The sequence below is a fragment of the Xenopus tropicalis genome, chromosome 5, assembly GCF_000004195.4.
Source record: "Xenopus tropicalis strain Nigerian chromosome 5, UCB_Xtro_10.0, whole genome shotgun sequence".
Lineage (NCBI taxonomy): Eukaryota > Metazoa > Chordata > Amphibia > Anura > Pipidae > Xenopus > Xenopus tropicalis.
The window spans coordinates 74,943,543-74,959,413 of record NC_030681.2 but is presented as its reverse complement, the minus strand read 5'-3'; the positions used below and the strand labels follow the sequence as shown (position 1 = coordinate 74,959,413).

General features: G+C 37.3%; 2 protein-coding genes across 3 annotated transcripts in view; one reads left to right on the top strand and one right to left on the bottom strand.

Moving 5' to 3' along the window:
- The first annotated feature begins 2,324 nt into the window (after positions 1–2,324).
- On the top strand, positions 2,325–13,919 carry calhm6 (calcium homeostasis modulator family member 6). The gene is made up of 3 exons (XM_002938293.4): positions 2,325–2,423; positions 9,283–9,957; positions 11,369–13,919. Exons 2-3 carry the CDS (start codon positions 9,421–9,423, stop codon positions 11,789–11,791), a joined length of 960 nt encoding a protein of 319 aa, XP_002938339.1. The 5' UTR covers positions 2,325–2,423; positions 9,283–9,420; the 3' UTR covers positions 11,792–13,919.
- A 390-nt stretch (positions 13,920–14,309) lies between these two features.
- trappc3l (trafficking protein particle complex 3 like) overlaps positions 14,310–15,871 on the bottom strand; it is a 38,817-nt gene continuing 37,255 nt past the window's right edge. For both annotated transcript variants that reach the window (XM_031902654.1, XM_031902653.1), the window contains exons 5-6: positions 15,551–15,736; positions 14,310–14,524 (exon numbers count right to left, since the gene is read on the bottom strand). In XM_031902654.1, coding sequence (XP_031758514.1) covers positions 14,405–14,524; positions 15,551–15,736 — 306 coding nt within the window. In that variant the 3' untranslated portion in view covers positions 14,310–14,404. The remainder of the gene's footprint in view (positions 14,525–15,550; positions 15,737–15,871) is intronic.

Here is a 15,871-nt window from a genome sequence, read left to right as displayed (position 1 = left end):
GGGACTTTATAAAAAAACAAAAAAGGTTTATTGAAAAAAATCTGACGTTTCGAGCACCAAACTGTGCTCTTCCTCAGGGACAAACCACTGGTTTGATATATATATATATATACGCTCCATAAATAGCACTCACGGCTTATGAATCAATAAAAAACTTTTATTAGTTTTCCATATCGACGCGTTTCGACCCACTAGGGATCGTCATCATCCTGATGACGATCCCTAGTGGGTCGAAACGCGTCGATATGGAAAACCAATAAAAGTTTTTTATTGATTCATAAGCCGTGAGTGCTATTTATGGAGCGAATGGAATATTTGATATGCACCCGGCTCCTGCTTTTTGCGTATGGTGAGTGCCGCTACATCGGACTTTATATATATATATATAAATATATATATATATTCGCAGAAAGGGCCAGCAGTTTCACTGTAGTTTATTGTACATCACATGAGAACAGGCATGATGCTGCCTTTTTTTAGCTGCATGCCCAATGAACAAATACCAACCAACCCATGAAGGGGAGATGTAAATACAACACTGTGTAAAGATAAAGCTTACTGGATACATGAGTTGGATTGTGTGGCCCATTGGAGGCTAAATAGCCAATAAGTGCTAAACTGTTTTCTAACATAAAATAGTGACATTTTCTTGGTAATCATCCTGGTTGTAAAATATAAACACGTGAGATGAAAAGCTTTCCAGTTATTTTTTTGCTCGAAAGGATGAATTTGTCACTGTATCTTTCGTTTTGAAACATCATTTTGATGGACTGAAAAGGTTTTTAACAATGAATCTCACAATACAAAGCTCACAACAGTGACATCCTATGGTGAGATTGTTCATTTTTTCCTAAAACACTTTGTTGGCTGATTGTATGCTAGATTTTCATTGGCTGTCTTTTCAATGGGAGTTTATAAAAGCTAATGGAAACTTATACACTATATCCTTGATAAAGGTCCCGTGGGGGACAGAAATTCTGTGTGATATAAAATAAACCACAGTAAAGTGCTGGTACTTTCTTTAATTACATACCAATTCATTGACACATACGTATACTAAATTAACAGCAGATCTTAAGATCACTATAGTCTTGAATATTATGCTTCCCCAAGAAGTCATCCAGGCCACTCTTAAAGGCATTAATAGAATCTGCCATCACAACCCTTGTTCTATGATATTTGTGACTATGTGAGAATAGATTCCCATCTATCTATAATGTCCTCTGATTTACTTGTAAAGAGTAATCATGAATAGCTTAATTGTTATAATTGTGTCTATTTAAAAGGTAGACCTCATAAACTGGTGCCTTAGTTGTGTTAAAAGAGGGGAAAAATAGCTTTCCCTGCACTCGGCAACTAATTTACCTCTGTTTGATACTAAGGGGCACATTCATGAAAACACGAGTTTGAATCCCAAATGGAATAAAATCGGATTGGATACGATAATTTCTTAAGATGACGAATATGCTTACGAAAAAATCGTATTAGTCACGATAATATAGTATTGGTGATCCGAAAGTCACAAAATTTTCATACCAAACGATCGTAAAATGCAGGAAAACCTTTCCGACTATGATCCTTCTGTGCATGATCTTGGAAGCCTCCCATAGGAATCAATGGCACTCTGCAGCTCCAACCTGGCCCAAGGTAAGTCACGATAACGAAGCTTGAATGAATCCGAAACTTTTGTACTCGGCGTGACAATGCGATTTTGTTGCACAAATTTTGTTGCAAAGTAGACGAAAAAGTCACGCAAAATATGAAAAAGTTGCGCAAAATACGCTCGGAGCATTCATGGATTAGTAAATCTCCCCCGAAGGGTCTCGCCCCTTTTTGCTTTTTTTACTTACATAAAGATAATGATTTTGCTTTGCTACATATTTTGCATTATTCAGCATTATTAGAATGTATTTGTTTATTAAAATAAAAGTGGCAAAAAAATACCCATTGACTCCAATGCATTTGATGCAAGAAAACCATAGCAAAAACACAAAAACAACCCATTTGTTGAAACTTTGCCATTTCATTAATTTTTCCATATTTATGTGACATAAACATTCGAATCAAACTGACAAGGTACTGTAAGTAATCATAACGTGTTAGCCAGCCGAATAGTTCCAGGGTTAGTGCATTTACAATGACATAAACATTTTAGCTTTGTTTTTGAAGCTTGAAAAGCTAATTATTTTTTTTAGCCAATAAAGGTATCACTTTTATGCCACTTTGAAAACAATGTTCTTTCTTTTTCATCTTTGCTTTGTTCCTGATTGTTTAGAGGAAGTGAAACCATATATTTAGTACCCTGCTCATGCAACTGGAGGAAACCAAGTAGAGTGGTGTTACGTTAGATAAACTGGAAAACACAAACATAGTAAGTATTACATTTGTGTTTAACATTGGAGGAGGACAGGCCAGGCAGTGAGGTAAGTTATGAAAAGTGACCTTTTTCTGCTTTAACCCTTTTACTGCCAGCCATTTTGGTCAAAGCGGAACTTGTATTGCCAGACAGTTTTTGAACATTTTGCACTGTTTCACTTTAGGGGCCTTTCCTCGAGGGGACTTTTAGTTTACCAAGGAAAACAATATATCGTTTTTTTCAGAACAACCTAAGCTTTCAAAATATGGTAGAATTTTTGTGTAATTCCAATTCTGTAACAAGATATAGGCTTCTAAATGTCTAAAAATGCAAAAAAAATCAAATTTTCCATAATATAATCACACATACTAGAAACAAAAATTATTTTATGCACGAATATACAACTGATTTGGAAAGTCCCATGTCTCCTGAACGTGCCAATACCAAATATATATAGTTTTATGGAGATTTCTCACTTGTATAGGTCAAAAACTCCCAGCAGTACACTACCAAATTCCCAAAGCACTGCTCCAAAAAAACTGCATACTTTGGATTTCAAGGCCAAAATTCCACTAACAGAAGGTTTATCCCAGAAAATTGTACATTTTTGGAAAGAACAGATTCTGGGGAATACAGAATAGGCACAACTGTCTGTCTACTCCAAACTATCAAGTCGCAATGCTTTCCTAAAGTTATTGGTTTTTATCAAAATTTGTGATTTTTTTTAAAAATCGCTTCAAAGCTTCCAGTCTATAGTATCTTATCTCCTACAGGTCATAAAGTAACCAAATAAAACACCCTAAATATGAATGCCTGGGGTCCACTGAACAGTTTGATGCCCAATATGTATAGGTTTACCTAAGTATGTGGCATGTAGGGGCCCCAATGTGAACATACCCCATATGAACTGTCATTTCTGTCATTTCAGCTTCTGCAAAATCAACACATTTACATCATTATATGTGGGATAAAGCTAGTAAAAAGTATGCTCACCCCAGAAAGTCATATATTTTTGGAAAGTACACATTCCCCCGAATCTAAAATGGGTACCCATGTCTTTCTACTCCAAAGTACCAAGCCGCACAGCTTTTCTAAAGTTAGCAATTTTGATGACATTTCCAAAAATCTCCTCAAAGCTTCCACTTTGAAGCATCTTATCTCCCACATAGCATTAGGTACCAAGATAAAACACCCTGAATTTGAACGCCAGGGGTCCACTGAACAGTTTGATGCCCAATATGTATAGGTTTACCTAAGTATGTGGCATGTAGGGGCCCCAATGTGAACATACCCCATATGAACTGTCATTTCTGTCATTTCAGCTTCTGCAAAATCAACACATTTACATCATTATATGTGGGATAAAGCTAGTAAAAAGTATGCTCACCCCAGAAAGTCATATATTTTTGGAAAGTACACATTCCCCCGAATCTAAAATGGGTACCCATGTCTTTCTACTCCAAAGTACCAAGCCGCACAGCTTTTCTAAAGTTAGCAATTTTGATGACATTTCCAAAAATCCCCTCAAAGCTTCCACTTTGCAGCATCTTATCTCCCACATAGCATTAGGTACCAAGATAAAACACCCTGAATTTGAACACCAGGGGTCCACTGAACAGTTTGATGCCCAATATGTATAGGTTTACCCAAGTATGTGGCATGTAGGGGCCCGAATGTGAACATACCCCCATATATACTGTCATTTCTGTCATTTCAGCTCCTGCAAAATCAACACATTTACATCATTATATGTGAGATAAAGCTACAAAAAAGTACGCTCACCCCAGAAAGCCATATATTTTTGGAAAGTACACATTCCCCCGAATCTAAAATGGGTACCCATGTCTTTCTACTCCAAAGTACCAAGCCGCACAGCTTTTCTAAAGTTAGCAATTTTGATGACATTTCCAAAAATCCCCTCAAAGCTTCCATTTTGAAGCATCTTATCTCCCACATAGCATTAGGTACCAAGATAAAACACCCTGAATTTGAACGCCAGGGGTCCACTGAACAGTTTGATGCCCAATATGTATAGGTTTACCCAAGTATGTGGCATGTAGGGGCCCCAATGTGAACATACCCCCATATATACTGTCATTTCTGTCATTTCAGCTCCTGCAAAATCAACACATTTACATCATTATATGTGGGATAAAGCTACAAAAAAGTACGCTCACCCCAGAAAGTCATATATTTTTGGAAAGTACACATTCCCCCGAATCTAAAATGGGTACCCATGTCTTTCTACTCCAAAGTACCAAGCCGCACAGCTTTTCTAAAGTTAGCAATTTTGATGACATTTCCAAAAATCCCCTCAAAGCTTCCACTTTGCAGCATCTTATCTCCCACATAGCATTAGGTACCAAGATAAAACACCCTGAATTTGAACACCAGGGGTCCACTGAACAGTTTGATGCCCAATATGTATAGGTTTACCCAAGTATGTGGCATGTAGGGGCCCGAATGTGAACATACCCCCATATATACTGTCATTTCTGTCATTTCAGCTCCTGCAAAATCAACACATTTACATCATTATATGTGAGATAAAGCTACAAAAAAGTACGCTCACCCCAGAAAGTCATATATTTTTGGAAAGTACACATTCCCCCGAATCTAAAATGGGTACCCATGTCTTTCTACTCCAAAGTACCAAGCCGCACAGCTTTTCTAAAGTTAGCAATTTTGATGACATTTCCAAAAATCCCCTCAAAGCTTCCATTTTGAAGCATCTTATCTCCCACATAGCATTAGGTACCAAGATAAAACACCCTGAATTTGAACGCCAGGGGTCCACTGAACAGTTTGAGGCCCAATATGTATAGGTTTACCTAAGTATGTGGCATGTAGGGGCCCCAATGTGAATATACCCCCATATATACTGTCATTTCTGTCATTTCAGCTCATGCAAAATCAACACATTTACATCATTATATGTGGGATAAAGCTACAAAAAAGTACGCTCACCCCAGAAAGTCATATATTTTTGGAAAGTACACATTCCCCCGAATCTAAAATGGGTACCCATGTCTTTCTACTCCAAAGTACCAAGCCGCACAGCTTTTCTAAAGTTAGCAATTTTGATGACATTTCCAAAAATCCCCTCAAAGCTTCCACTTTGCAGCATCTTATCTCCCACATAGTGTTAGGTACCAAGATAAAACACCCTAAATTTGAACGCCAGGGGTCCACTGAACAGTTTGATGCCCAATATGTATAGGTTTACCTAAGTATGTGGCATGTAGGGGCCCCAATGGGAACATACCCCCATATGATCTATCATTTCAGCTCCTGCAAAATCAACACATTTACATCCTTTATGTGGGATAATGCTACAAAAAAAGTACATTCACCCCAGAAAGCCATATATTTTTGGAAAATACACATCCCCCCGAATCTATAATGGGTAAATATTTCTTATTGCTACAAAGTACCAAGCTGTAAAGCTTTCCTAAGTTTGCAGATTTATATGACATTTCGAAAATCGCATAAAAATGTTGCAATTTGCCGCATTTATCTCTCACAATTTCTTGATAAAGATCAGATAAAAACAAATCACCCCAAAAAGGAACACCAGAGGTCTACTGAACAGTTTGATGCCCAATATGCATAGATATACCAAAGTCTGCAGTATGTACTGAACCCAAAATGAAAATAGCGCATAAGGATTTCTCGCCTGCCAGCTCAGCTTTTGCACACAGAGCCCCCTGTCAGTGTATTATGTGCCAAAACTTCCCCTAACTATACAGTGACCCCCACAAAACCATATATTTTTGGAAAGTACACATTCTGACAAATCCAACAAGGGTAAAGAGTCCTTTCTACACCAAAGTACCAATCTGCAGAGCTTTCCTAAAGTTATTGGTTTTTATGACATTTCAGAAAATCACCTAAAAATGTTGCAATTTGTCGCACTTATCTCACACAATTTCTTGCGTACAAAGGCAAGTCACCCCAAATAGGAACACCAGAGGCCTACTGAACAGTTTGATGCCCAATATGCATAGATATACCAAAGTCTGCGGTATGTACTGAACCCTAAATGAAAATAGCGCATAAGGATTTCTCGCCTGCCAGCTCAGCTTTTGCACACAGAGCCCCCTGTCAGTGTATTATGTGCCAAAACTTCCCCTAACTATACAGATCCCCCACAAAACCATATATTTTTGGAAAGTACACATTCTGACAAATCCAACAAGGGTAAAGAGTCCTTTCTACACCAAAGTACCAATCTGCAGAGCTTTCCTAAAGTTATTGGTTTTTATGACATTTCAGAAAATCGCCTAAAAATGTTGCAATTTGCCGCATTTATCTCACACAATTTCTTGCGTACAAAGGCAAGTCACCCCAAATAGGAACACCAGAGGCCTACTGAACAGTTTGATGCCCAATATGCATAGATATACCAAAGTCTGCAGTATGTACTGAACCCTAAATGAAAATAGCGCATAAGGATTTCTCGCCTGCCAGCTCAGCTTTTGCACACAGAGCCCCCTGTCAGTGTATTATGTGCCAAAACTTCCCCTAACTATACAGTGACCCCCAGAAAACCATATATTTTTGGAAAGTACACATTCTGATGAATTCAAAATAGGTAAAGTTATTTTTGTACACCAAAGTTACACCTGGCAAAGCTACGCTAAAAACAGATCAGGAACACTTATATAGGGATAAAATGTGATAAAACCACAAAAATTGTGCAAATCAGTGAAACAACAAAATAAGTTACATGACAGTGTAATTAGTGGCCAGAATATCTGATCCAATAGTTACGCTGTCAAAATAAACAGTTTTTAGGTAAAAGAAAATAAAAACAAAGTGGTAAAATGAAAAAGAAAAAAAAAAAAAGCAAAACAAAAAAAAACCAAAGTGTTTGTGTATACATGTGTGTACATGTGTAAAAGTTGTGTGATAGTGTGTAAGTGTGTATATGAGTGTAAATAAGTGTATAAAAGTGTGAAAAATTAAAAAAAAAAAATAAAAAAAAAAATATAAAAAAATGCTAAAATGTGTGCTGTAAGTGTGTGTAAATGTATGTAAGTGTGTATAAATGTATGTAAATGTGTGTATAAGTGTGTAAAAGTGTGTAAATGCAAGAAAAAAAAAACTCCTTACCTGTTCCTGAAGACCGATCGCCTCCTTGCTCAGTTGGGCCGGCGCTGGGGGAGAGGGAGGAAGCAGGAAGCAGCAGACGCGATGCGATCGCGTCTGCTGCTTCCTGGAGGGTCCTGCAAGCAATCGGCTCGCAGGACCCTGATGACAGCCCCCCTGGCACATTGCCCAGGGGGGCTGTCATTGTTAGAAGCCCTCTGCAGCGGCGGCATGTGCAGCGCTTAAACGCCAACGACGTATGAGACACGTCGTTGGCGTTTAAGCCCTTTTACTGCCAGCACGTATGCCATACGTGCTTGGCAGTAAAAGAGTTAATGTATGTAACTTTGTAAAAAAAACATTTATTTGTGGAGATGTTTAATGTATTTAAAGAAAAATATAAAGTACTCAGCTTTATATCCATACATTTACCCATTAGGCATGAGAACTAAATAAGGAAGATAATGTGTACTATAGGGACTTATCTTTGCTGCTGCAAAAAGTTCAGTGTTTAAGTTTTCTTGTATGTGACTTGCTTGACAAAGACTTTATTTGCTCACCTTGCTTAAAGGAACAGTAACACCATAAAATGAAAGTGTATAAAAGTAATTAAAATATCATGTACTGTTGCTCTGCACTGGTAAAAGTTGTGTATTTGCTTCAGAAGACTACTATAGTTTATATAAATACTCTGCTGTGTAGCCATGGGGGCAGCCATTCAATGGAGAAAAGGCATAGGCACATAGCAGATAACAGATAAAACACTATTATATTCTACAGAACTTATCTGTTATCTGCTATGTAACCTGTGCCTTTTCTCCTTTTTTCAAGCTTGAATGGCTGCCCCCATGGCTACACATTTATCGCTTTCTGTTTCTTACAATGTAACAGAAGCCAGTTGCACTCCAGGTCTATTAATCAGTTGGCTTCTGTTTTATTGTTCCAGGAGCCAATAAACAACAGTGCAGAGAATGCCAGGCAGATATTTGTTTCTAACATTTTGGACCAGTAACATCTAAAACTGATATTTAAATATGAGGCACTGTTCCCCTCAGCACCAGGCCATGGGTTACTTGTGCCTAAGTCAAGTACCTCTTGTCCCAGCTCCCACTTGTGCCCCATCACCCACCCACAGCAGTGGCAACAACCTTTTTGCTAGCGATGGCCATACTCACCCTCTTCATAAGTTAGAGCATAAGTTTAATTATCAAAAAAATGTATTTTCACTATATGTGACCAGTATGATTACTGTTCCTTTAAAACAATTGAACATGTGTTATTAATGTATACTTAGTTACTTAGAGTTGCATATTCCTTCATTCAGCAGAAACATTTTTTGGTTGGAAATCCCCTTTATGCATTAGAAGAATAATTCCTTTAATATTCCAGTGCTCCAGAACATACAAATCCCCATGTGTAATAAAAGTTTGCCCAGTAAACCATGGCAACAAATAAGATGTGTGACCAGTAAATTCAACCTGCTGATTGGTTGCTATGGGTTCCTGCTGCCTGGTAACTTAGTGCTTTTTATTACATAACTCCCAAAGGTTGTTAAAATTGATTAACAAAAAAATTCAGGATGGAGTTAAACATGACGCTTTATATAACAGTAGGTATGCTACTATGGTAATATACATTGGTTTTCTGTCTCCATTCAACCTACATAAACATTGTGTATTTTTCGCAGAATAAATTCTTCTCAGTAGTTTCTGTTCTCTTATTCTGTTACACTTCATGTTTCTCACTGAGGTTTGTGCAACTGGATATTTGCCTTCATTGTATTTAGTATTTAACCACAATTCAACTCATCTATTAAATTTCATGTTTAAAATCAGGAAGAAAGGTTGCCTGAAGTGACAAGACAGGCTCTTTCATACACCCAAGGGTTTCCTGTTGGGTGGGGAACACAAAAGAGTACTTCAAATGCAAAATGCCTGAACCCAAAGCACAAGAGAACTGAAGCTTAAAGCAAAATGGAATACTTTAAAACAGTGCTGAATCTGGGAGTGAAGCATCAAGCTGTATTAGGCTATGGTGCCCTCTCTTTGCTTGCTGCTGTAGGGGAAAAAGTCTTTTCTACTGTTTTGTTTCAGTGCCCATGTAATGGATGGAATCACGTCTATGGTATGGTTTTCTTACTGGTCCCTGCAGTAATATTGTTCTTGCTTGGCTATATGCTGAATTTTCCCTTGTGGAAACACATGACCGGTTGCTGCAACTATGAAAAACAAGGCCATCGTGTTTGTCGGAGAGGGTTACGTTGCTTGCAGGTGTTTTGGCAAATGACTTTTGTATCAGCTTTAGCTCCTCTGATCTGGATTGCTCTGGCACTGCTGAATGGCACATTTTATGTATGTATAGTCTCGGGCCTTCCATGGAAACATGCATGTGACTACAAAGAAACATGTATAAAGGAGTTACCCCACATTCCCTGCCCTGGTTCTTACACATCAGACCTCTCCAAGGAGGATATAAATGAGGTGCAACGCTTTATGAGGGCTGAATCACAGGTAATGTTCTTTTAACCCTCTCACATTTGGCTTTGCATTTACAATAACTTCAGTTGTTTGATTCTCAGTTCCAGCTCATAATTATATTTTACAAACATGATACATACATCCTTATCCTCTGTCTGCCCCAGTGATGGGGCTCTTCTTATACAGCCTACACATCAAAAACAGGAAGAGAACTCACAAAGCTGTGACCAGTAATGAAACGGATAATTATTTACAACCCCTTTTAATAACGTCTGACCCTGTTTTGGACTTAAATTGAGCATAATTTTGGCATAAATTGAGCCCTGCATAAAGTACAGTTAATTTGATAAATGTGTGTTTGAACAGAAATTAAATACAGGTATGGGACATGTTATCCAGAATGCTCGGGACCTGGGGTTTGCCAGATAAGGGATCTTTCCGGAATTTGGATCTCCATACTAGAAAAATTTTTTAACATTAAAGGAGAAGGAAAGGTAAAAACTATGTAAACTTTATCAGAAAGGTCTATGTAAATACAGCCATAAGCACTCACAGCAACGCTGCACTCGAAGAAACACAAGATTTCTTGTCTCCTTTTTTGGAAACATGTTCTTCGGTATCAGATTTCCTCTCTTTTAGGGCTCCTTCAGGTTTGGGGCTTGAGTCTGCTCAGTTCTCTCCCTCTTCCCCTCCCTTCTCCTGCTCCCCCCTCCCATAAGAATGCATAAGAACTCACTTCCCCCACCCTTAGGAATGTGTGAGCTTCCAACAACTATAACTGCAGCAGGCAGCTACCAAGGCCAAGCTAAAATGGCGGCTGCTATTAGAGGGAGCTTCTAGGACTCTTTACTCAGGTATAGCAAAGCTATCTAGCATTCTAGGTGGCACTAATGTGGCAAATCTATTGGCAGTAAAATGCCAAAATGAAATTCCCTCTCCTTTAAATAAACCCAATAGGATTCTTTGGCCACTTATAAGGATTAATTATATCTTAGTTGGGACCAAGTGCAAGGCACTATGTTATTATTTTAGAGAAAAAGGTAATAATTTCTAAACATTATAATTATTTGTTTAAAATGGAGTTTAGGGGAGGAGACCTTCCAGTAATTTGTAACTTTCTGAAAAGGTTTTTCAGATTATCATCAGGGTAATATATCATGGGCAGGGTTGTAAGTGCTTTAGTGCAAAGCTGTGCCCCTTAGATCCCTTCCACACACACTTACCATTCCTATTTAAATAACCAAAGGAAAATATGTTTTTCCCTACTGAATGTTTTTTTTTCTCATTCATCTCCTGCACTCATTCTTTTTCAGCTCATTATAGTAAAGACTTAGCTTTGCTTTTCTCAGAGATTTGAGGGGAATAAACCCAAATATTTATATTATTTTCCAAATGACTGTACATTTTGAGAAAATTACATTTAAATCTCTTTTTTCTCTCTAAGGTTCTGGGCTGGACAGTGATGTGCTGTGTTCTGGTTATAATAGTACTTTCCACTTGCATAAGTCGATGTATGTCCCCTGTCAGTTTCCTCCAACTGAAGTTCTGGAAAATGTATATAGAAAGGGAACAAGAACTGTTTGATATAAGGTGCAAGGAGCACGCCACTAAACTTGCTGAGAGGAACATCAAAATTTTCTTTGATCACACCAAAGTAGAACCATTCATAACACCAAATAATAAAGAGTGGAATCAGATCTCCTCAACCTACACCTTTAACAAGAAGAAACAGTATTACAGCATGCTACACAGATTTGTAGAGTTATCAGACAGGAACCAAAGCTTCATTTCTTTAGAGGGTGATATGGTTCCTCCAGCTGAGATAAACATGGTCGATATCATTGATGGTTTTGAGAGTGGTGTATAGATGCTAGAAGCACCAAACATGGCTTTAAGAGCAACAGACTTTGAATATGTTATCATGGAAAATCAAGTTTTTTATTCTTCTGGGAATGCAGAAGGTTCTTGGCGGCCTTTCATCCTAATAAAGAATATCACACTTGCTGAAGAATAAAGTATATTACTTGATAGCCTATAATGGACATAGATGAACAGACTGCCTACCTTTGGCTGTCAAGAACTGTTCCTATTGAAAAACAGCAAATAACAACTGCAAAAACATTGCTAAATCTTGAAGTGCTTTTCACAACAAACGCACTTTTAAGTTTAAAGGCCAATTAAAGTGCTGAATAAACATGAATCTTCTGTCATAGGGCTGGCCACAAAAACAGCAATACTGTATATACTTATGTTCTACATGAGACTAGAGCTTATATTTATATATATATTGCCTTTTTAATTTAGAAATTATATTTTCTCTGTTTTTTTCTATTATTTCTGTAATATGATTATGTTTTAATTTTTGAGGCTATTTACTCCCCCCCCCCACCTCGACAGAATGTGCAGTATTGGTTTGAATTGAGAAAATTAGCCCTGAGTACCTTACTTTACCTAACTGAGCCTTTGTATAGAGGTAAGGATGAGTCAATTACAAATGGGGAATTAATGCAGAGTTATCTGATTATATAACTTTTCCTTCTCTCATATTTATTTAAAGAACCAAGTTCTGTGATCAGATAGAAAAAACAGCCTTCAGTTTCACTTTTAAGAATTGCATAGATTTAAAATAGACAAATTTAAATTTTGAATATGTCTTAATTAATGTTGAATGTTAGTGAATGTTGAATTCAGGCGTATATTGCCCCTTATGTTAGGGCCTACTATCTAGCCCTAACTTAGCTTCTAGAATCCACAAATATGGCTCTTCTTCCCTGTGGCCTTTGGGCTTAGGTGCTCGATTCTCATGATCAGTACACATTTACTAGACCTTGAATGGCTGGAGGAAAGGGCTAAACCTTACTTATCATTTCAAATAGCCAAAATGGAATATATTCAAAAAATCTAGAAAAAGAAAATGATCGAATGTGCAGACTCAACCCTCTAGTGACTAAAAGAGGGAAACATTACAAAATACAATTAAGTCTGCAACGATCAAAAAAAGTAAAAAATGATCAACTTTATTACAATCCGTTAAAACAAACCCCATGTACAAAGCCTGACTGCTTATCCAGCACTTAATCATAGGCTCAGAAGAAACAGTTATTTGCACATCTATATATACATGGTATAAAACACACCCAGCTTACCGTAATTAAAATCAATCAGTGTGAGAGACACCGTACTACTCCTCTGTACAGACAGTTCAGATACCTAAGTTAACTATCTAGTAAGGAATCAGTTTTACCAAAGTTAAAAAAATACATATCACAGGGTCTCAAAGTAAAAGTAAACAAAGTATAAAGTAAATAGCATATTTTTCACAAAGCAAGTAAAATTCAATCCTAAAGGTATACGTGTATGGAGATAAAAAATCCAGAACACTTCATGTTTACAGAGAAGAGTAAGGGTATCTCCTCCTCTCCTTCCAATTTTTATTTGTTCTATTGCCTGTACTGAAAATAATTTTTATCACTATTGTTGCATTCTGCAAAATGTCTAGTGACATTACTTTTATATGAATATTTAGTATTACAAATGTGGCTAATGTGCTCTCTGATCCTATCCTTCAGGGCCCACATTGTACAGCTCACATATTATTTTTTGAATTTCTGACATGTCACTAGATAAATTACTGCTGTGCTGTAATAAAGTTAATAAAGTTCTGTATTTTATAACTTTTATTCGTAATTGATGACCAAAATTCCTTTGAGACCTCAAGATGTTCACAAGTAACACAGCATCTACTGCCACATTTAAAACAACCTTTCACATCCAAAAAATGTTTTTTTTAACTCCACTTTTATTCTTAAAGAAACTAGTGGATAACCTGTCTCTTAAAGTATGGGCTCTCCTCGCTATGTTACCAATTCCTTGTCCCAAAGTCTCAAATAAATCACGACCAGCATATAATATTGGCAAAAAAATTTTTTACTACCTGAACTATTTTGTTATACTGTCTGCTGTATATTGTAATAAAGGATATTTTATTCTCCCAACTCTTATCTTGTCTTTTCGGTTTTGGATTTAATAATGAATCCCTCTGGGTTTTACTTGCTCTCATAAATGCATATTCTACATCAGTTTCTCTATAGCCCCTTTCTAAAACGATCCTTCATATCCTTTACAAATGTATAATATTCCATATCGGTGGAGCAGTTCCTCCTCAACCTCAGGAACTGACCCACCGGAATGCCTCTGATCAAATTTCTCAGATGGCATGAGCGGGCATCTAAAAGTGTATACACCTCACTTATGCCAAAGGTGTCTTCGCTGATAAGGGAAGCAGCAGAATCGCTCTTGTCAATAGACCTATCAACCTATGTTTATTCAGAGCATTATCACCCTTCATTTTATGTAACAGGTACACATTGTGCATGGAATACTTATACTTTCAATTTTCACTTTATTGATCTATGCACCATAATTTCCATAAACACTAAATCTTACATGGAAATACATGACTTATTTGCAATGAATGGCTTCACTTATTTCGCTTTGATTTTTTCTCATCACTTTTTCTGAGAAATGTGATTCCTATTTCTGTGACATCATCCCCTCTCAGCCTATCCTGGATAAAAGTGACATCAGCTGGTAAGTGAATCTGCAAAGGACATAGATAGGGTAAATTAGAATTATCCCATTTGAAGAAACACATTTCTATATTATCACCCATTAATGACAAAAGCACCACTAAGCAAAACATTCTTTGTGCTTTGACTAATTGCATAAAAGCATGGTGGCCTTCAAATTCAAAGCAGCAATGTGAAGTCATCCAGGTCATTGAACAAATAATGTTTTCAGATTACATTTTTCTAGTATACCTCACAGGAGAACATTGTAATTGTATTTTTCTACAATACTACACAGGAGAAATCTCAATTGCATTCCTATTCATAAGAAAAACATTTCGATCAATCTGTCCATTGTGTTTTTAGGGCTAGTGTTTTGATCTCCACTACCTGCGGTGGTGATCAAAATGCTGATAGTAGCCCCAGAACGTCAGGTCCTCTACTAAATTGTTATTGCAGCGAGAAACAGGCATCACAACATGCCCCCTGCACTTACTGTATGTATTGTTGTGCTTAGCACCAATGTGCCCACCTTAGTCTGTTCCGGCAAATTGTGCACAAGTGCACCTAATGACACTGCATTTATGAGGGATGTGCTGAGGGAGGCAGGTAAGTGTATGGTAGCAAGATGTAAGTTATGAAACACCTAAGCAGCCTCTTACTGCTCTACTGTTAAATGACAGCCAATGGTGTGATCATTAATGACTTGACTAAATTTTGCTCTGTCAAGTACATATTAATGAAATTATTTTCACTGCTATGACACAGTGCTACTTGGAGCTAGTTACTTGTCGTAGCTACAAAACACCAGAAAATACCCTGACATAGACAATACTGACAGACAATAATGAGTATTGTCTATTTTGTAACAAGTAGCTGGCTACAGATAGCTCTTTGTGTCATTGCCGGTATATAGCTTTGTAATATTAAATATGGCAAATATATGAAAGCTTGCAAGCACATTTTTGATATATACTTTATAGCAAGAGAAAGAATTTGAGAAAGACAAGAAATTTGAGCGAGAAAGAATATAGACATTAAACAAAGCAAAATAGTACCATTTCCAGAGCCCCCCTGATGATTCCAGATAAAAGATTACAATAGGAAAGTGATGATCTCCCTGATGGAAGCTCCTCAACATAGTCATCCAGTGGATTAGTATCCAGTATAAGGGAAAATCCGTTCCCCCCATCATTACCTCCAATCATGGTTGGGGTGATTCCAAGATACATTTTGAAAGCCACCTTAAATGAAAGAAAAAAGACATTTAACATCGGTAGAATCAAAACCAAAACACATACCACCCACCACAAACCTTAGTTTGGCAATGATTGGCATTCTGCCTTTTTTAACAGGATTTGGATTTGGCCAAATCCACT